The sequence below is a fragment of the Fistularia commersonii genome, chromosome 12, assembly GCF_037954325.1.
Source record: "Fistularia commersonii isolate RoL2024-O1a breed Wild chromosome 12, RoL_Fcom_v1.0, whole genome shotgun sequence".
Classification (NCBI taxonomy): Eukaryota; Metazoa; Chordata; class Actinopteri; order Syngnathiformes; family Fistulariidae; genus Fistularia; species Fistularia commersonii.
This window is the reverse complement of record NC_141295.1, coordinates 12,110,805-12,131,988: the sequence shown is the minus strand read 5'-3', so window position 1 is coordinate 12,131,988 and position 21,184 is coordinate 12,110,805. Positions and strand designations below refer to the sequence as shown.

General features: G+C 41.3%; 3 protein-coding genes across 4 annotated transcripts; all 3 read left to right on the top strand.

Annotated features, from left to right (window-relative positions):
• Positions 1-19: 19 nt before the first annotated feature.
• On the top strand, positions 20-7,232 carry jpt1a (Jupiter microtubule associated homolog 1a). Its single transcript, XM_086157146.1, has 5 exons — positions 20-218; positions 2,926-3,068; positions 4,010-4,107; positions 4,924-4,951; positions 5,454-7,232. The coding sequence occupies exons 1-5, from the start codon at positions 163-165 to the stop codon at positions 5,585-5,587; spliced, it is 459 nt and encodes a 152-aa protein (XP_086013272.1). The 5' UTR covers positions 20-162; the 3' UTR covers positions 5,588-7,232.
• Positions 6,109-13,352, top strand: LOC147228845 (uncharacterized). 2 transcript variants are annotated; one of them, XM_086157144.1, is made up of 7 exons: positions 6,109-6,248; positions 8,687-8,776; positions 8,893-9,228; positions 9,923-10,237; positions 10,936-11,064; positions 11,340-11,375; positions 11,444-13,352. In XM_086157144.1, the coding sequence occupies exons 2-7, from the start codon at positions 8,698-8,700 to the stop codon at positions 11,488-11,490; spliced, it is 942 nt and encodes a 313-aa protein (XP_086013270.1). In that variant the 5' UTR covers positions 6,109-6,248; positions 8,687-8,697; the 3' UTR covers positions 11,491-13,352. The 2 variants fall into 2 exon arrangements, with proteins under 2 accessions (XP_086013270.1, XP_086013271.1); XM_086157145.1 differs by lacking the exon at positions 6,109-6,248 and adding an exon at positions 7,432-7,447.
• A 1,977-nt stretch (positions 13,353-15,329) lies between these two features.
• LOC147228844 (uncharacterized) lies at positions 15,330-18,223 on the top strand. The gene is made up of 4 exons (XM_086156210.1): positions 15,330-15,382; positions 15,466-15,798; positions 17,074-17,204; positions 17,456-18,223. Exons 1-4 carry the CDS (start codon positions 15,334-15,336, stop codon positions 17,570-17,572), a joined length of 630 nt encoding a protein of 209 aa, XP_086012336.1. The 5' UTR covers positions 15,330-15,333; the 3' UTR covers positions 17,573-18,223.
• The last annotated feature ends 2,961 nt before the right edge of the window (positions 18,224-21,184 follow it).

Genomic DNA, 21,184 nt, shown 5'->3' with positions numbered 1-21,184 from the left:
TGCAGCACCGATGACATAACGCTCCTTCCATTGCGGGGAGGTTGACAGGAATCACCGGCTGGCTGTAGACAATGATGAGGCGGTGAAGTGCTGGAAATTTCAGTGTGACTCCCGTGTATCTCACTCTCCGTGAACGCCTTTTTTTCAATCCTCCTTGCGAAAATGACAACTACCACGACGTTTCAAGGGATGGAACCCGGCGCTAAAAACAGTTCCAGGTAAAAAAAAAAAAGGCGTTCAGTTGAGCCGTTGCGTTACGGCGCATCCAGCAGACACCCAACATGTCTTCTGCCGTTAACGGTTAACGGTGACATTATTTTCGACTGTTGTCCGTAACTGGCATGTAAACGCGTCGAAATGGTCTCAAACGTTGCCCGTTGTGTCGACGCAAACACAGCCCCCCGGTGCCACACCTACGGTATTGTTCGCTAAGATGGGACCCGTTTTCACGGTAAACGTTAAGCTAGCTCTTGATAGCGCACATGTGTTGTCTCCCCTTTGTAGGGACGCCTCTTCGGCTAGCTAGCGCACCGCATCCCACAGATACACAAGAAGGTTCGCGTTGTCTTTATCCTTTCTCTTTATTGGACCCCTTAATAAATGTATCAATTTGAAAAAAGAAATAAATCGATAAGAGTCACGACATCTGTCGTTCCAGCTGGGTGGGGCCCTGTGGATTCTCACCAACCGTGTCTGCCGAGTCTGCAGTGAGAGCCGTTAGCAGGTTGCACCTGCCATTCAAGAATACTGTGAAAGGATTATCTATAATGTATCTATCTATATCTGTCTATAATATATATATATATATATATACATATATATTATAGACAGATAGATAGATAGATATAATGTTCACTGCTCTAGTTGACATATTTGCACAAGGTAATGACGAGTTCACGAGTTCCCATCACAGAATCCCGGTAACAAATTACATTCTACATAATTAAAACATACTTAATAGCTTAATATTCCAAAATGTTGCTAGTAATTGATTTTAGCACTGTAGCGTGATATTTAAATATTGCACCACTTTTTAGTCCATATGCAGATATAATATATTTTTTAATCATATTTTTTATTCATATTTTTAATTCGATGCTGTAGCTGACATGTTTGCTCTGGGTGATGCACATATTTTGTCTAAAACCTTCATCATAGGATGCCGGTGAAACAACAAATGCTACATGGTGTCGAGAGAACATATATGAAATACAAGTCCAGTATTACCATGAAATAACATTTTTACATTACAGTAAATATTCCTAAAGAGGAATTTTGAGAAATACCCTCTTTAAAATATTGATATCAGAAATCATAGACTAAATTGTTGCTAGTAATTGTTTTTGTCTCTGATGTGTTATATTCAGATGCTCTTTTTAGTCTCTCTCTGTCTCTCTATTTTTCTCTAATATACACACACACACACGCACATATATGCATATATATGTGCGTGTGTGTGTATACATTTTATAAAAATATTTCAAATTTGCACTAGTTAATGAAGATTTTCTTTAAAATCTTCACATGCCTCAGGTAAGAACACATATAAAACCCATGTCTAGTGTTACCATAATATAACATTATATATGTTCCAGTAATTATGCTCAGTTGTAAATTGCAAGGTATTAGACAGCTTCTGTTTAAAAATAGTAATTACTGGACTGTCAAAATACAACTGATTCTTATATGCTACATTTTCAAAACACAAGTTCAGTGTTTTTGTAAAATCCCACATATGTTTCAGTAAGTACTGTAAATGCTGAGAGAGAGAGAGAGAGAGAGAGAGAGAGAGAGAGAGAGAGAGAGAGAGAGAGAGAGAGAGAGAGAGAGAGAGAGAGAGAGAGAGAGAGAGAGAGAGAGAGAGAGAGAGAGAGAGAGAGATTATAGTTGTCAATTTTGCACTTGATGAGGATTTCCTCTTATCCATCATTGGATGCCAGTGAGGCTTCACATGCTACATGGTTCGAACACATAAAATACACATCCAGTATTAATATAACATTTATACTTAACAGAAGTTTTCTAAATGGTGAATGGCGATTTATTCATTGATCCTTTTTTAAAATATTGAAAGCACTAGTAATTGTATTTGGCTGTGTTGTATTAGATCAGATCAGAGTCAACTTTATTGTCTTAACACATGTAAGGATAGAGAGTAACAAAATGCAGTCAGCATCTAATCAGAAGTGCAAAAAGCAGAAGTGCATATGTACAGAATATGCAGTATTTATAAATAAATGCAGTATTAAAGAATAAATGCAATTTTAGTTATTTATTTTTTACAGCAAGTACAAGTAAAGGTGGATAAAATATCAGCAAAATATGTACAGCTCGTGAAAGTATGATGGATAATTGCTATGTGCAGATTGTGCATAAATAGGTAGCGATTAGTATGATTAACAGATGGCAATATATGGATGGATCTATATACATACAGATGTCTTATACAGTAACTTAGTTACTGTATAACTTTTATATTGAGATGCCATATATGTGTGTGTGGGTGTGTGTGTGTATTTTTCTTCAATTTACTCTGACTACTGTAGACATCATATTTGCACTCTGCAATGAAGATATTTTTTTTAAATCTTCCATCATAGGATGCCTGTGACAACTTACATGCTACATGGCTAGAACATATATAATAGACAAGTCTGCTTTTATTATTACTTTTTACACGTTACAGCAAGTATTCATTTTAAAATATTAAAAGGGCGACTAATTGTCTAAATGTTGCTGGTAATTGTTTTAAGCTTTGTTGTATTATATTGATTGTACCACCTTTTAGTCTAAACCTTGCTGTTATAGACATTATCATCACAGTTAATATCCACTGAAGGATTCTTCCACCAAAACATCGCACATGGTCCCAACATTCAGTCTTTTTAGGCTTTCCTTGTTAACCAGGTCAATGTTTTTCTCCAGGGTGCTGCGCCCTCCTGGTGGTGGATCCAACATTTCCCTGGGTGCAGAGGAGGAGAAACCCCCTGTCCGGAAAAACAAGATGGCCTCCAGTGTTTTCGCGGAGCCAGAAGACCCCTACGCTAATCGAAGGAACAACCCGCCTGGTACACCTTGTTGCTTTCTATCATCCTGTCATCCACACCAGTTGAACAAAGTTGAACAACGTGGAAAGATCCGAAGGGACAATGTCTGGAGATCCTTTTTTTTTCTGTTTTCTGTTGCTGCCTTGTGCATAATCCAGCTTATAGACAGGCGCTCAGACAAATCAAAAGGACTAGTATGTTTGAAATATATACATTATAATGAGCATAGAGGATAGTTTGATGGAGAAAGATGATTTGCCGTGGCGACGCCATGAAAGGAGAAGCCGAAAGGAAAAGAGGAAAATGACAGAATATCGCAGACACCATATTATCCACTGTACATGAATGTTTTATGAGATAGACATTTCAATATCCCGGTCGTCTAAATTTTCAGAGATGATACCCTTTATCTGTTTATTTACAGGTGTTGCGGTGTTGACATACACAAACAACCGGGACAGGTCTTTTAGTGATGTCCTCTTTGCACATTTAGCCAATCATCACCTCAAATTATTACTCGAAATGTGAGTTTATCATGCCTCAAATGATTCAACCCATGGGCCTCAACAACCCTCTCACTACATCAAAAACAAATAACTGAAATACCATTGATTTAAAAAACAAACTTTTACTATTTTGCTTATTTAAAATAAGGTCTGAACCATCCACGTCAGACATCTATCCATTTTGCCCCATTTGACTTCATGTTAACTTAGAAAATGCTTATTTTCCTGCTTTTCTGCACCTCTTGTGTCCTATGATGGAATTGCTGCTAAATATCATATTTGGGGGAAATTTGGAGTCTCTGCAGGAAGTGGTTCGGTTTGATAAGGGTTTTCTAAAATAAACAGAATTTTAATGAAGCGCTTGCATCCTGTACTGTCAACAGGGATCGCTAATACTGAAATGGTAAGTGAGGCTTTGCCACACTGGGGGATAAGGAGGTTTGCTTCTTCTTCCAGGTGGAAAGCCCACTGGCGTCCTGTGTGGCGAGCCGTCAGCTCCCCTGAGAAGAGGAGCAAACCATGGCATAAACTACACTGCAGATGCCTCCACCACAGTAAGTTGGGGCCACAGACACTATTGCTTCACGCGCACCAACACAAACATTGAATTACTTCGCCATTAAGGAAACGTAGCAGACCTGCCTCCCACGAGGGGGGGGGGGGATTAGATGTTTACTTATTCCCTTTCAACAGGTAAATCCAAACCCTGACATGTATCGGCTAAACATAAACAAATGTGATGCTCTGGTTAGCGGGTGTTAGCTGCTTATCCCAGGCTGATTTATTAACTTTGTATGTGTTTATATGAGTGCTTCTCAATTATTTTCTGTTACGCCCCCACTAGGAAGACGAAAGCATTTTGCCCCCCCACTCTCCGCCGCAACTATAAATAGTATAAATGTCTATAAAACTGTTATACACACACCTCTCCACAACATTGTATCCTTATCAACATTAAAGAAAAGAAAAAAGAAAGAAATATAGATCAACCTGCAAGTAAGAATAACTTTATTAACATTTATTAACAGAACAGTGCTCGCTGGTTTACCGAAGTATGTTTCACAAAGTGGGATGATTGTTAGCAATATTCAGCATGTCTTCACTGAAGAAACTCAAGCGGCTTAAATATTTTTTATGGTGTCTCTTGAGGGTTTGTTCATTGCAATTCACATTTCCTGCTCGGTGCTGTGTGTGCGCATGCTTGATGCAAAAAAGAAAAGAAAAAAAAAAAAAAGATTAGTGAAGGTTGAAGGTTAAAACAATGAAATGGCATTGATTCGGGCCCCACGAAAATGTGATCTAACATGTGAATTTTTTCATAAAATACTGACCATTCATATCAACTGTCTCTTTTGTCTTCATTACCAAAGGATGGAGACAACTCTGTACACGACACCGGTAAGAGCTTTTTCAGATTCCTGCTCGTCTCGAATACACCTTGAATCATTGGATTGTTGCTAAAAAGCCTTTGCTTTAACGACTTTCTACACAGGAATTAAAAAAATGGAAAATTAAGCAAAAGTTAAGTGGAAAACACTCGCAAAGGCACAGCTATTGTTTTCCATTTGAAAGTGTTTATGAGAATGCAGCTGAATACAGTGAAGATTAATTCTGTCAATATGAGGCAGGATATGAAGAACGGATTTATTTGTGCTAAATGAGCCAGGCTGATTCTAGTTGTGGGTTTGTTCATTATTTTCTCTCTCTTCTTTTCATTCTTCTTCTTAGAATTATGGCCATTTATCAGAAGCCAACTGTTAACAAAACATGAGTGCTTTTCTGCCTCACCCAGTTGCTATAGTTGTGCACTTCCTGGTTCCTTTGTTACTTTAACATTTCACGTGTTATTTCCTTGTGTGAATTTCCAAACTCACACTAATCTCTTCCTCTGGCTGTAAAGAAAACAGTGTCGCTGAACCAGAACCTGCTGCGGAGCATCACGACGAGGCCCCCATGGCCGACGACGCCGGGGCAGGATTACCCTCTGGCCGCAGGAACCCCCCGGGGGGGAAGTCGAGTCTCATCTTGGGTTGAAAGCCTCCCCCTCTTTGCCTCCACCCATCTTCGAACTCTGTTTTTCTTTTTTCTCTTTCTCCCCCCTTCCAAACAATGAACCCCCCCCCAGCTCATTTGTCTCAGCCACAGGAATCACATCCGTCATGAACATCTGTGTTCTCCATATCCCAAGTGCATTGTTTTGATACCTCCTCTTTGAAAACTGTTTTTGTACTGTTTTTATTATTTATTTCTTTTGAGAGAAGCACTTTATGTATTTCTAAGTATACGATTCAACGTCTGCCTTTGCCCCCGGGATGACCTGCTGAGAAGGTCACGATGATCACATTTCTCATACCAACAGCACAAACTAGAGCCAACCAGTTCTAGAGCGCAAGCTAGGTAGAGCTGTTACATCTGCGGCATGTTTAGTTGTGATCCATTTGCATGCACATCCGGTTTGTAAAGTATGAAAGTGAGAAGAAACATAACTGTGAAGCTTTTTTTTTTCTATTCCTCTGACAGATTATTTGCGTTGGTCATAAATTGTGGGAAAACGTTGTATTGTTCTTGCATGACGTTGAAGTCTTTGTACTTATTAGAGTATTATAATCCACACAGGGGGCACATGGATTTTCTGCCATTTTTATCTGAAGTGTTGTGAACCCGTGTCTTCAGAACGCTGTCGGTCCTATATCAGGTAATGTATCGAAAAAGATCCCCCGCCCCCTCACCATATCGCTGTTGTCGAGCTTCGGTTAATTCGACGTTAGTGCCATGTTTATGAGCGCCACGTGTTTTTTGTATGTGAAATGTCCAAAAAGAGCAAGGGGGGGGACTCGCGGCGAGGTCGGCCCGACATCCACCGACTTTACGCGGAAGACGATGGTGACCCGACGGTTTAATCTCGTCCCGTGACCAGTGGGCCACGACTCAAACATCCCACAGGGCAGAACACACCAGGAATGGTTTTGGATGAGGAAGTTGGAATCGAAATTCACAGAAACGGTCAGTTTGATAGGAAAGCACGTGATGAACCACGTCACAATTGGCAAACGACCAATAATGGTGTCAGCTCTTGACGAAAGGGCCAGGATGTGGGAGGAGGGCTCCGGGGTGCCTTATTCCCACGGTGTCACAGACCATATAAAACAAAACCAAAAATTCTCGATCCGAACCAGTGCCTGCTTAGTCTTAAGGCAACAACACCTCTGTAAATGATCCCAAAATTTCACAGCAGTATCATCGAAACCAGTCTCCCCTGTAAGCCGATGGAATGTCACCTTGCCTGACTCCTGCTGATGGTTTCTGTAAACCACGTTTCAATTTGACAAGTGGCCTTATTACAGCCTTGTTTGTGAGTGATCCTGATCTCCCCTCACTGGTCGTATACATTAGTCCTTTTGAGCGAGGTCACATTTCCTCGCCCTGCCCCCTATTTTTTTTTTATTGTTTTTAATTTTTTTGGTATTTCATTTTATTTTCTAATAATTTTACAAAATCACCTGTGTGAATCTTGTGTCAGCTGTTAATCTACAACGTAATCTCCACCCATCCCACCAGGCGTCCTCCGCTCACTGTCGTTGCTGGATAAGTCACTGCAGAGATTTGAATTGAATAGAAATAAATTTAAAAGAAACAGAAAAAGGCACAAGTGGAACATTAAAATCACTTTTCCATACGACGAATCTGTCCTTGTCTATTTATCAAGTCGATTCCGGAATTGCCAGCTCCTTGTTTGGTCATCTTTAAAAGTGAAAGTGCTCAGTTATACTCTCGTCCTGCCGGCGCGGTTTGGGCAGTCGGACTCAGCGGGTAAGTCAGCCGGACGAAGCGCGTACATGGCGATCGGATTTCTTTTCCATGCACACTTTTCCTCGTGTTGGGATGTACGAACACGTTAGTTATACGGAATCGATTCCGACATTAGGGATAAAGTGAATGTTTGCGTTTGTTAGTTTCTATGTGGCGTAGACTTTGTGTGTGTGTGCGACATGAGAACGAGAGACTGGTTTGTTTTCATATAACGAGCAGGAATGAGTTGTCTGTGAATTTTGTTGCTTTATATGGTGTGAAGGAGAGTCAATGATATGTTTCTTTATGATGTGCGAATGGTTTGTTTATATAAGACGTGTGAGTGAACTGTCCATCCAACATTTAAATGAGAGTGAATCGTTATTTCTTGATATGACAGATTGGATGTGGGTCTACTCCGTGTGAATGGTTTCCTCTCACTGAGGTGTGAATGAGAGTGAATTTTGTTTATCAGGTGTGAATGAGTAAATGATTTGTTTCTGTATGATGTGTGAATGGTTCCATTTAGATGATGTGAATGAGTGAATTGTCTATATGACTTATGAATGATAGCGTTATGGGCTGTCTCTGAATTACATGTGAATTGTCCATATGACGTTTGAATCAGTGTGAATAATGTCTTCATAACGTGGAGTGAATGGTTGTGATTCTATACAATGTCTGAGTGAGAATGTGAATGAGTGAATTGTCAATATGACGTGTGAATGAGAGAGTGAGCGGCTGGAGGCCCCATGAGGTAATTGCAACTGGTACGGGATCAACCCACCTTGTCACCCCAAGATAAGGATAAGCGGCATAGATTATGAATGTGTGCATGACTAGATTGTGCTGTTTCATGGGGAGAGTCTTCCCAGGATCTTTCGTATCGATAGCCATCCAAAGTCCAGTGTTGATGCAAGTCTTCTATACATGTACACTTGTGGTGCACGAACCCGTGCTGTACCTTTGCCAGTGGGATGGCAAAATGTGGAGGCATAGTCAACGACTCTGCTCGTGCAGTTAATCTCTCTCTGAGGTTTTTTCGGTTCACTGAACATTTTCAACACTTGTGACTTGAATTAATGAGTATTATCCTCGAGGATACATGTACTTTACTTGCCTATTGCAGCTTTAGTTTGCCGCATTATTGTGCTGGCTTAGATAGTTTACCGTAGTCCAGCTGGTCAGGCTGTAGATAAGATGGTGAACTTCTCATGCACTGGGACATGTATGGGCTCACATGTATGGTTAGGTCTCAGGATGGCGACCAAAACCTGCCCTTATTAGAAATACTGCCAATATTAAAATACTGAAAGTCTATTTCTTGACATACTATGATTTCAGGCAATGTGGTCATGGCGGCGAAGGGTATCACCTTCCCCCTGTTCATTCTAATCTGCTTCCAGGCTCTGAATGGACAAGCCGCAGGAACAGGTAAATTCAACTGTAATCTGTTCACTTTTAGAAGAAAAATCAAGTCTTTTTTGCTTTGTCACTTTTTCATTTGATTTCTGATGTTTTGGTTTTTTTTTCCTCCTGTTTTCCTGCAGTTTTTGTAGAGGCGGAATGCGAAAGTAAAATCCACGTGGAGTATGGTCAGCAGTCAATTTTGGGTTGTAATATCAAAACTTCCCAAGAGGCAGAAAACAAAAAAATCTCGTTTGTATCTTGGACAAAAAATAATACTCTCTATGCACTTTTTGAAGAAGGGAAGGTCAAAAATCCTCTACCAGGCCACAAGTTTGCTGAGAGCTTCTGGACCAAAGATAGCTGCAATTTATCTCTGATCATTGACAAAACTGCCATAAAGGACAGCGGACAGTACCATTTCTCTGTCATCACCACCTCAGGAGCCGACTCTAAGCTCATCGACCTGAGTGTCACAGGTAAGTGTTATTTGACAGTCACCTTCTGTAGTGGACCTTCTATAGTACATTGGAAATTCTATAAAATTTCCAATGCACATGCTTATAAGTAAGGGGGAATCTCTGGCTGCCCATGTTGACCTTAATAGAAGGCAAGAGTTACTGCCTGTACTGGAAAGGAAGTTGTTGCAGGAGCCGGTGTATGGCACCTTAGTGTCGGGTAGATGCTTCTGTCTTCTTCGCCAAAGCGAAGCATCTCCCTCCGTCTAACCCTCCTCCCGCACAGCAACTGACTTTATGTCTTCTTTCCTCTCCATTCATAATCTCTTCGGTCTTCTGTTTTTCTGATGATCTCATTCTTGATCCAATCTATCTGACTCGCCCCTTACTGTTTATTCCCGAGTGTCTCTAAACTAACAAACAAACACATCTGCCCTCGCGTCTGTCTTCTTCACATCCTCCTTTGTTGACTGATGACCTGAAGCACTTAAAATCCTCCACTCCTTGTAACCTCACAGTTCCTCTTGGGTCTTTCTCAGGCACACACATAGTCCATCTTGCTGCAAATAACCTTGGTTCCTCTCCTCCCCAGAAGAAAAAACAGAAACATGGGTAATATGTAGTGATCCCGGAGCCACGTGTGTTTTATTTTAGAGCCTTTCTTTTTCATTACTCCAGTGGATGATCCTGTTTGCTTCACATTCTGTCTTCACAGCCAAATACGACAAGCCAAAGATTCGTCCCAAAGCTACCAAGAATAAAGAAAATGCTCAGTTCACATTGTCCTGCAACGCTGACGGTGGCTACCCACAGGGTCGACTTGAGTGGTTTGACGAGGACCAGAAGAAAATAGTAAACGCCTCCAAATATGAAGCCAGCAGGACAGAACATGACCTGTTCAACCTCTACAGCGAGATGACTTTGTCGCTAGAATCCATCTCATCCAAATATTCCTGCCGACTGTGCAGTGAAAGCGGACAGCAAGTTGACGAGGAAGTATTTTGCGTGGACAATGAACCCGAGCTCAGAGGTATATCTTGCTACTCCTCATTACTTTTAGACCAGGTTTCGTTATTCCTTATATGCAGAAGTTTACTGAACTGGCGTGACTAGTTTTTTGAGATAATGATCGAGTCATTATTAAATGTTTTGAAACAACAACCATGAAACTTGAGATTACTCAGGATAAAAGAACTCGCAACACGTTGGGGAATTTTTAAGGCTCCGCTCTTGGGAGGAATCATCTCAGATGCTCCCCCAGGCACAAAAACGCCCCCGGACTGTTCATGTCCACATGCCTGAAGAAGCAGAGGAATTGACGTGGGGTTTACTTGAATAAAATGTGAGGAAAGCTATTGCTACAAAGTTTCAACCCATCGAGCGCCTCATATTTCAATACGGCAATATAAAAAATAAAATAAAAAAATGAAGGCTGTCTCTTGAGCCTGGTGGTCCATGACTTGATCCTTCTATATCTTTCCCTGGGTGGAAAAAGTGCAAACATATAAACGTCCATGAATTTGTGCTTCACAATGTCGATCTTCTCCAATCAGCCAGAGATAAAATGAGTATTTTTTTTCCTGGCTTTCGCCAACTCTCCTCCTCATCCAATGCGCATGCTGATGTGCGAGCTGTCTTGTGTGTTTGAAGAAATGTTACCTGCCATTCAGGGGACCATGTTCGGGAAAGATTCATAATGTGTTTTTTTTTCTTTTTTTTTTTCTGCAGGTCAGAGACAGGAGAACCAAGGAAGGAATCAAGAGCTCTTGTACGCCAAAGTAGCTGCTCCTCTGCTGGTTATCGGATCCCTGATTGTGGGATTGTTGCTTCTACTGCTGTATAAGAGGCATTCTCACCGTGAGTACCGCGACACACAAGTATGTATGTCAAGTCATGATGCGTCACAATCAAGTCATGGCAAGCACGGAAAAGTTTTGACAACATCTTTCATGTTAGAGATCTTCACATGCTACTATTCTCTGGCAATTAACTTTTCAATATATCTGCTGCATCTCGCTGACAATGTGAAACTCCTGCCGGCGTTTGCTTTGTATCACATCGTGCATCATGTATACAGTGATGTATTCCCGCCCCTCCTCCCCAGCGTGACCCATATTTAAAATGTGTTTCAGGTGGAGATAGAACTGATCATATACAATACGCTGCAGGTAAACTACTGTTATTTGGATAGACTTTTGTTTCTTCTGCAGAAATTTCATAAAGTTTTTCCTTCCAGGTAAACTACTTGATGTGCCTGAACAGCCTCTGCCCTGCCCTGCCTGATGGAAGGACTCGTCCCCCTACTTATCAGAAAGACAATATCAGTTACCTTCCTTCGTAGGTCTGCTTAACCTGTGCCAATAGCTGATTGCAACCTGCGGTGCGTTATTTGGGAATTATCTTTATGGATGCATTTCACCAGAATTATTGACAGCTTTTCTGTCACACAACCTTTCTCAACACACAATCAGCACATGTAGTACTCGCATAAGTAAACACACAGCTGTGACAATATGGCAGAACCATAAAATTAAATACTTTGAGCTGTTTGCTGGGTAGCCCATTCCTGATCATTTCAGGCAAAAAGTAGTTTATCTTTCACTCACACATTGAATGACTTCCCCATTCCACCAACCGCTAACCCTGGTGCAACTCATCAGTGGCCGTTGGTTGGCACCTCTTGAAAATGTAATACCCGCTTTGGGAAACAGTGGCCTTGTTACGAAAAAGCCCTGTCAGTGCCTCAGACGTGTTCGCCGGGCTTTTGCAAAAGTGCTGTCGTGTAAACATTTAAAGGTCTTTCCAACTCAGTGGACGATGTCCTTGTCGTGCAGGTCATGAAAGGACGGTTCAAAACACGACTGTCAGGATTCCCCCTCTGTTATAAGTCATGAACTTCACCCTCACTGCTACTTTCTAGCTTGCTGACTGCAAATATGTCAAGATAACTGTTTAACAACATGTCACTATTATACAAATGTTATTGTAATAGCTCAAGTGCATACATATCAAGTTATCCATTGTATTAGCCCTCTTGGAAGAGCAGCAGCTACAGATTCTTCTCTCAATTCTTGTCCTTCTTTCCCTCCCAGCTGTGAGCTGGGAATGAATCACTCTAAACCAACGAATAACTCAGTAGCCCAGAGTAGCCCTCCCTGCTCTCAAAATTAACAAATCGCCCAGTAGTCTAGAGCAGCTTTTCCCGCTCACTAAATGAACGATTCATTCAGTAGCTCGGAGTAGCTCAGAAAACTCAAATGACTCAAAAGGCCGAATCTCTTGGGTGAGTGACTCCTATAAACGCCAGTCAGTAAAAGTAAAAGTAAAAGAATCTAGTTTCCCCGAACCTGCCAACCCCTGTTTAATCTGGCAGCAGGACACACACTGTTCTCTAAACAATAAATTCCCAGCATGTGCAATTTCCTATGTTCCTCGGGTCTTTAGCCTTTTTGATAAACATCACGGAACGAGAAAGAGAAAGAGAATGTGAAAGAATGTCTATATAATTGCGGGTATTTCATCTCTGACTATTAACAAAACTGAAAGTGTTTCCAACAAAGATGATGGACCGCTATTCTGGATCGATGCCATAAAAGAGATTATTGAGAGACAGAAGCGGCCTATTTTAATTCAAAATGTATTTGAAGCTGTGGAAAAGCATTGATATGACATCAAGTGTTGCTCTTATCCACTTTTATTTGGAGAACATTACCGTGGATCTCAGACTGACTGGACGAGCATCCTTTTTCAGTTCTGTGTTTGTCATGCTGGTTTCTCATGAGTTAAGTTTAAATTCACTCCTGCCGTCTGGAAAATATTGCTGAGCTAAGTCCATGAGAAATTTCTGTTCCTCTCCTGCCTTGGTTTGCAGCTTTGTGCTGACGGTTTTTCAACAAGGGTTTGTGCTCCTGAAACTGAAAAGAATGTCCCTCATGACTTCCTGATTTGTCTGCTTTGCGCCATAAAGATGGTGGCGTGCCAGTAAGATGAAAATGAGGTCTGAAAACAATTACGTGGAAAAGACTAGAGGAATGATCTAGTCAGTCTGTTTTAGATATGATATTGATTGATCCCTCTTAATGTGATTCTTACTTTTGAAAATTATTTTTGTACACTGAAATAAAACACTATAATCTCTTTCTCAATTTGGTGTTTCTGCGTCAAACTCAAAACGCCGTGTTTATCAGCACCGCAAGGGTCATTTCAACACCTCAGCAGCTGAAAAACTAGAAATATTGTATATGTTTTGTGAAATAACAATGACTGGACAAGAACAGTGTATGTAAAACCAGATACAAAGGGCAGAGTGCAGTGTGTTTTCAAATGATTTATAATAATGCATGTCATCACTATATACGGTGGCAGTTTTTCACAGTGGTCAGCACCTCCACCTCACAACAAGAAGGTCCTCGGTGGGCCTCCCAAGTTCTCCCCGTGTCTGCGTGGCCATTGGAAAGAGGAACTGTGACAGTGAATGCTTAAAGGCCCTTATATGGTTATATTTCTCTAAATGAGGTGAATGAGTGAATGGTTAAATGCCCATATAACAGATTTGAACGGTTGTATGTTTCTATAAGTGACGCTGTGATCGACCGGCTGCCGGTCCAGGGTGACTTTCAGCATCTCCGCGACCCCACATGCAGGATAAATGGTAGATAATGAATGAATGATTAATGTTTTTATTTGTTAGGAATTTTCATGCTTTATTGTCAATGCATTTGTTACTTACAGATGGGATAGGCATAATAATATATATAATATAATGATGCACTGTTAGTATTATTAATGTTATTTCATTGAGTGTCAAGAACGGCACCTTCAAATAAAATGCATTATTATTATTATCATTATTGTTTTTATTATGTGATCTTGGTAGATTATAGAGGAAGAGATTAGATAATAGATAGATCTTACCTTTTTAAGCTTGCTCATGTCATTCCAGTGCTTAGCTTCCAGTGGGTGAATGCTGACACTACTTGCTGCTGCTGCTAGCTGGGTACGTCTTGTGTATACCTCTAAAATTTATGCCAATAGTTAAAAAAAGGTGCACAATATGAATAACATTTTTTCTAAATCCATGTTTAGACCAAGCTTTCAAGGTTACAATTCTCTTTTTCAAATCCGTTGTGAAACTCAACAATCTTTCACTTTCACCAAGTCCCTAAGAGGGGGCGACTGACGCACAGGAAGAGAAGCGAAGCGGCTGAGAAGTATGAACTGTAACCCAACTGCTATTTGAAACACAGTGTGAAATGTTTCAACCTTCAACCATATTGTAATTCACTTGATTTGATTTGATTACTTTTTTTTCATTGTATGTTCTCATATCTTATGCTGCTGCTGCCAAATAATTTCCTAATCTTGGGATCAATAAAGTGCATCCCATCTCATCATCTCATGTACCTTTTTCACAGGATATGCTTGGAGAAATTACAATAGAAAATACGCCAAAAACGTCCCTGGTTCGATTCCGACAGGGGGTCTTCCTATTTGCATGTTCTTTCCTCCCGGAGTCCAAAAGCATGCAAGTTTCAAGGCCCTAAATTGACCCTAAATTGACCCAGACATGTGAATGAGTGAACTGTTAAACGGCTTTATATAACAGTGAATGGTTGAACGTGACAGCTGGGATGACCCTGTGTGCAAAATAAACATTTAAAAGGATGGATGGTTATGAATGAATGAATGAATGAATGAGGTTAAATATTTTAATTTGTTGTGCATTGAATGCATGTTTTATTGCCATTGCATTTATTTACTGCATTGAAATTGCTCTTTCTTTTTTACAATATTGATTATTTTCTTTTACACAACCAGGTATTCAGACCACATGACAACACATGAATTCATGCACATCAATTTCACATTTTTACAAAACAAACCAGTGGAAGAAGTGTGCTATTTAACCTATCTAAAACAAAAAAAAAAAAACAGCACAAAAAAGTGCAGAAAAACTGCCTTCAAACATCTGAGAACCACAAGGAAATTACTTAAAAGAGATACATCTGCACGTGAAGCGTGTGTTTCTGTGTGTGTGTGTGTGTGTGTGTGTGTGTGTGTGTGTGTGTGTGTGTTTGTTTTGAGAACCCAAAGAGAATGCAGTCAGTGTCACAGAGGTTGAAGAAGATGGTCCTCTGCTGGTTTGTGTTCTTACTCTCTTTTACTCCCAACACAGGTACGTCCATTTTACTCAAACTGGTACGTTGAGAGAATGAAAGTGTAGCTGTGAGTGCAAATCATCTTCTTTTTCTGTTCCAGCGGCGGAGAAGTCAATCTGTCGAAGGCCCGGAGAAAACGTCACTCTGCTGTGTTCCTCAGCGGGATGCGACCGCAGCACCAAGGGCTCTGTTGGGATGTACCTCTACTGGGAGTTCAGGCAAAAAGAGTCGGTGATATACTATCACAGGTTCAATAATGAAATCACTCCGGGTGAAAGATACATGAACAGGACGGAGTCCATAGGGTGCCTGGATAACCACACCACCACCATCAGCCACCTAACTCAGGACGACTCAGGCTTGTACAGCTGCGTCTACAAGTGGTTTCCCACCGGCGAAGCCAAGTGCAACATCTACGCTGTGGTTGTGGAAGGCAAGTTTTCCTTTCTCCCGTCACGAGCTGGCGTGCAAAATCAGTCCTGTTGCTTGAAGTCATTCCTTGGCTGAATATTTTACAACCAAAGCTATTTTATAATAGAAAAAGTGAGACTGTTTTCACACCATTCAAGATTGATCATATTAGTTTTTTGCTTTAAATAGGCAGCGAAGATCAACCAAAACCCAGGGGTTTGACTTGTCAGAGATATCATTTCTTACTAAAAGTCATGATGGTATTAATGCGGTTCAAGGCAATTTATGTGATTCGTTTCTTGCAAATGATGACCTCAACTCAAAATTTAACTCAAGACAGATTTAGAAATTAAGGAAAAAAAAAAGTTATTTTTCTGGTCCCTGGCCTCAACTGCTGCAGAATATAGTAGTGGGAGAGCTGACCGAATGTCTGGGTTGTGAAGCTTGCTATATTTGAGAGTAAATTCTCCAAGGAATTCAAACTGCAAGAATCTGCAAATGGGTTATGTCTGGAACTTTTTTGAGCTACCTGGACAAAAATTCCCATATCTCCATGTCATGTTGCAGAGCAAAATATGTGATTACTGCGCTAATTGTATTTTTCTAACTTGACGGAGGGCTTCAAATGACATAAAAATACTGAAAAAAACAGGCTTTCCCGTCACGCTTAATGTTAATATTTCAACTTGAATATGTAATATTTCTCCCTACAGAGCACCAGCCTGTGATTGATAAACTAAAACAAATTAACCGATCAATACCGGCTGTCCCGTTGACCCTTCAGCCGACCAAAGTCCCTCATCCTCAGTAAAACAGTTTTTTTTTTGGTTTTTGAATATCTTATTTAATATGTATATTGATATATTTATTTAGGATGTTATTCATTTTTATTTCTATATTTTACACGCAAAAAGCATCTCAGTAATCTAAGCTATTTTTGAAAAACCTATGAGCTTAATTTTTTAACATTTTTTATGAGAAATAACGCCCCTTATCAGAATCAGAAACAACTGTATTGACCGGGTGTATTTTGGGGTGAAAAAGAACATTTCACACAATGCAAAGTGCAACGTCTGGAAAAGGAACAATGACGTGATGAGAGATATCATTGAGGCGGAGCAGAGATGAGGCCATTAGATAAATAAGATAAATAAAGCAATGCAGACGTCATAGTTTCATACTCCCACTGCCACTCTTGCTGTGATAACCATTCTCAATGTATGTTTGTGACTAAGGCGTTTATCAGGATGCAAAGTTCCCTTGTTGGCCATCTTGTCTCTTCTGCATTTTCACACAGACGCGGAGGAGCGTTCTCCTCCTCCGGATAATCCCAGTTTCAAGCAAAATTCCTGGGTCGTGCTTATTATGGTCTTGTCCGTCTGCATCGTCCTGCCTGTTTCCTCCATGACTCTGCTGATCCTCTACAAAGTAAGCTCCCCCCGCATTTTACGATAATTTCAGGTCTCAAAAGTGTTCGTATTGTCACGTGCCGCATCCTGCGACATCGATGTAACACCTTCCTACCGTTGGTTTCAGCTCTTTGAGATTCAGTGTTCTCAGACGATAAATCGAAACCGCAGAAGGCCCCAACCCCCGCGTCTGTATTGCAGGGAGGCGAGAATGCGGCGCCCCTGTTCGTATGCATACAAAGCTTACAGTGATGTTCTTTCCAACCGCAGGGCAGAGAGAGATGCAAGAGGAAAAGAACCCAACAGGTCGATTACGTGTACGAAGTCATGACCAGGGACGGGACTTCCTCTCCCGCGTATCCCGGGCAACCTTTGGAATTGATGTGATTGTCCTTTTGTAAGCGGCCCTCTTTTATTCAGCCGGTAGAAGGTTGGTCATCCCGTTCTTGTTCGCGAGCGAGACGCTGAACCTCCGGTTGCCTTTGCGTGGCAGTTCCGGTGCCATCGCTGTTTGAGTGTGTATGTGATTGCTATCTAGTGGAAATCGCTTTGAAAAAGGCCGGATGCGAAAGCCCGGCTGGGTTCCTGCGCCGTCGCCACCTCAATGCCAGTATGCAATGGACAAAAGTGAAAGTGAAAGACAGGAGTTACCGCCGTCAAGGTGTTTGAACGTTGCCTTGTGGGATCTTTTCAAGTGAGAAAACAACAGCACGAGTCACTTAACCCGATCCCTATAGGACGCGGATATGAGATTTGTTCAGCAAAATGCGACAGGAGCTGCGGAAAAGTTAAAACAAAAACATCATCGGAGCTTCAAGAGGAGATACGAGGCGCCGCATTTTCGTCAGAAGTCTTCTCCTGCCGCGCGCTATGACAGAGGAGGATTTTGGACTGCTGTGTTTGTGTGCTACCGCTTGCAACGCTAAGCTTCCACGTGAATGATTCCTGAATAACACAGGAGTGATTGAATCTTTTAACTTTGTCAGTTTGTTTGAATTTTATTGTTTTGTCATAAACACATGTTAAGCTTTTCAAATATTAAACTGTTTATTGTTTTTCTTTGGTTGACATTTATAAGAGGGCTCTCATAAAACTGATACTGCTAACCAAACATGGTTAGCAGACATGCTAACCAAGCAGACAACCAAACATGAAACCCTCATCTCTGCATCCTCATCTCTCATGCCAACGTCCTCTTTCACTCTTTCCACAAGTCTCCTCTCTGGTTTTCCTCCAGATCTCCTGCCTAGCGGTTCCAACCAAGGCACCCTAAGACCTGGATCTTCACTCTTCCTCCTTTGTGCATGTCCAAACCATCTCAGTCCGACTTTATCTCCAGAACATCTAACACTTTACCCTCATTCCTGAACCTCTCTAGCCTCCTCGCTCTTAAAGACAACCTGGACATCTTCATCTCTGCCGCCTCCAGCTCTGCCTCCTGTCTTTTCCTCAGCGTCTCCAAACCGGGATCAGCCGCCTCCACCTCCATCATCTCCACCTCTTCTTTCATTCTTGCACATTTTTTTCTCCAACTGTTCCAACCTGCTTGCACACATTTCGTCACCTCTTCTCTACGTTCTCCTTTCACCCTTGGTGCTTGACATGAGATGTATTTTACATTACATTACATTACATTACATTTGGCAGACGCTTTTATCCAAAGCGACTTACAATAGAGGACATAGGGACTGCAAATACACTTGCAAATACACGATGCACAGGAAATATACAGAACAGTAGCTTGGGTTAGTGAGTTTTTTTTTTTTTTTTTTTTTTTTTTGATAAGACATACACAAACGTACACACACACACACACTGCATGACCTAACTTGCTGCCTAACCTGATCTGGGGCATCAGCGCAGTAAAAAGTCCTGAAAGAGGACAGGTTTTACCTGTTTCTTGAAGGTTGAGATAGATGAAGCTAGTCTTGTTGCTTCTGGAAGTTTGTTCCATCACTGAGGTAGTAGAACTGAGAACAGTTTTGCCTGAGATCGCTTAGAGCGAGCAAAAGGTACTGCTAATAGGTTTACGTTTAGCGACAGCAGCGAAAAAGCCACAAGCTAAAAATGCAAGTAAAAAATAAAATAAACTCTGAAGAGTAAAAGGTTTAATCCAACATACAGGAATTAATAATGAGTAAAGTGGCAGCGTGAAGTAGCACAGTAACCGATTAGCGCGAGTGATTGTATAGGGTTATTGCATGAGGTAGGAAAGATTTCCTGTATCTTTCGGTTGAACAGCGGAGCTCTAACAGTCTGCTGGAGAAGCCGCTTCGTGGTTTATCCAGTGTGAGGTGAAGCGGGTGGCCCGGGTTGTCCATGATGGACGTCAGTTTCTCAAGCATCCTCCTTTCCACCACGGTCTCAAAAGTCCCAGAGTCAGCTCTCCTGATGACCCTGTCTAGTCTGCTCCCCAAACACACAGATGCAAAAAAAGATGACACTGGTGACAAGCTTGGTAAAAGATCTCCAACATCTTATTGCATACACCAGGATCTGAGCTTCCAGAGGAAATACAGTCCGCTCATTCTTTCCTGTACACAGAGTCGGTGTTGGATCTCCAGTCCAGTCTGTTGTCAAGCACAACATCCAGGAATCTATAGTTCTCAACCATCTCTACCACCTCAACCCGACCCATCTTTATCTTCACTCCCTTTAACCTCGTCGTTCCATTGGGTCTCTCTCATTCACAAAAATATTCTGTCTGGCTGCAACCTCAACCTCTCTAGATTTTCCTCTACCCTTTCTCACGGTTTCTTTTTATGGCCCAATTCATTTGGAGCTGCTGCAACTCTGCACATGCATCCCTCGTGCAGCACACTGCTCTTATGATCCTCGGGTATCCCCTCACTCTAGATCTAGTCCAGAGCTAACAATCATGATGTTTATTATTATGGCTTATTATATCTGGTTTCGTTTCGCTCCACTTCATCTCCCATGACGCCGGATTCGTGACTGCTTGTATTTTTTTCATTATTGTCGTCTGAGAGACATGGGTTCGTCAAGGGGAAATGCAGGATAGAAACTATAAATATCAGTTGGTTTCCATTTTGTTTTGTTACCCTTAATTTACTTCCTGACCACGCGTTTTATTATCTCAGTATCTCTTGGCTACGTTCTCAACTGTTTCATGCATGAAGTGTGAGTGACAAAGGTCACCCAATTGCACCGGCGTGGAATGAGGAGCAGTTTGTGACGTTTCATTTCAACAAGTATCTTTCACACCCTATAGATATCCAAGAAAAAAAACAAAACAAAACATGAAAGACTTCTCTGTTTGGTCGCAACATAAAAAAACATGTCAATAGAATATGATGTAAATTTCCTAAAACTAGGAAATTATAATGCGATGTAGCCTTTATGTAAGAATAAGAACAGCTTTATTTATCCCGAAGAAATTGTGGTGTCAGAGTTTCAAGTAAAACATAACAATAATAAATAATAGTAGGAAATTGTATAAACAGTCAAAAAAAAAAGTGTGGGGGGGGCGGATAAGAAATACAAATAAAACTATAGTGTCAAAATCAAGGCTATAAAGCGTTTTGAGGTCTTAAGTGCAAAGATTTGAAGATTCCCTGTGGCTGAGGGGAGAGGGATTAAAAAGTACTCAATAGTAATGTACTTTCTTCTAAAACTCCTCAAATGTATAATTCTGGGTAATGACCTATAAAAGAACATCAGGGGAAATGTGCAGCATGAGATCCAACCGGGCTGAACGAAAACAATAGTACTAATATGACTCACAATACGCTACCATTGTGCTTTGCAGTCTGTGCATCACGGTGCTCGTACGACCCGACTGCAAACACAGTAGCATGATGGCACTTGTAGAATGGAGTGAGTAAAAAAGGTGTGGCGGAAAACAAGCGATGAAACAGATGGACGGAGCCGTCCGGCCAGGGGAGGGCAGGGGCACAACCGGGATGTAGGGCGGCAGAAATGCTGACCAGTGTTGCATCAAAAAGAGCAACCTGGCAACCGGGTGAGAAGGCGGCTGGT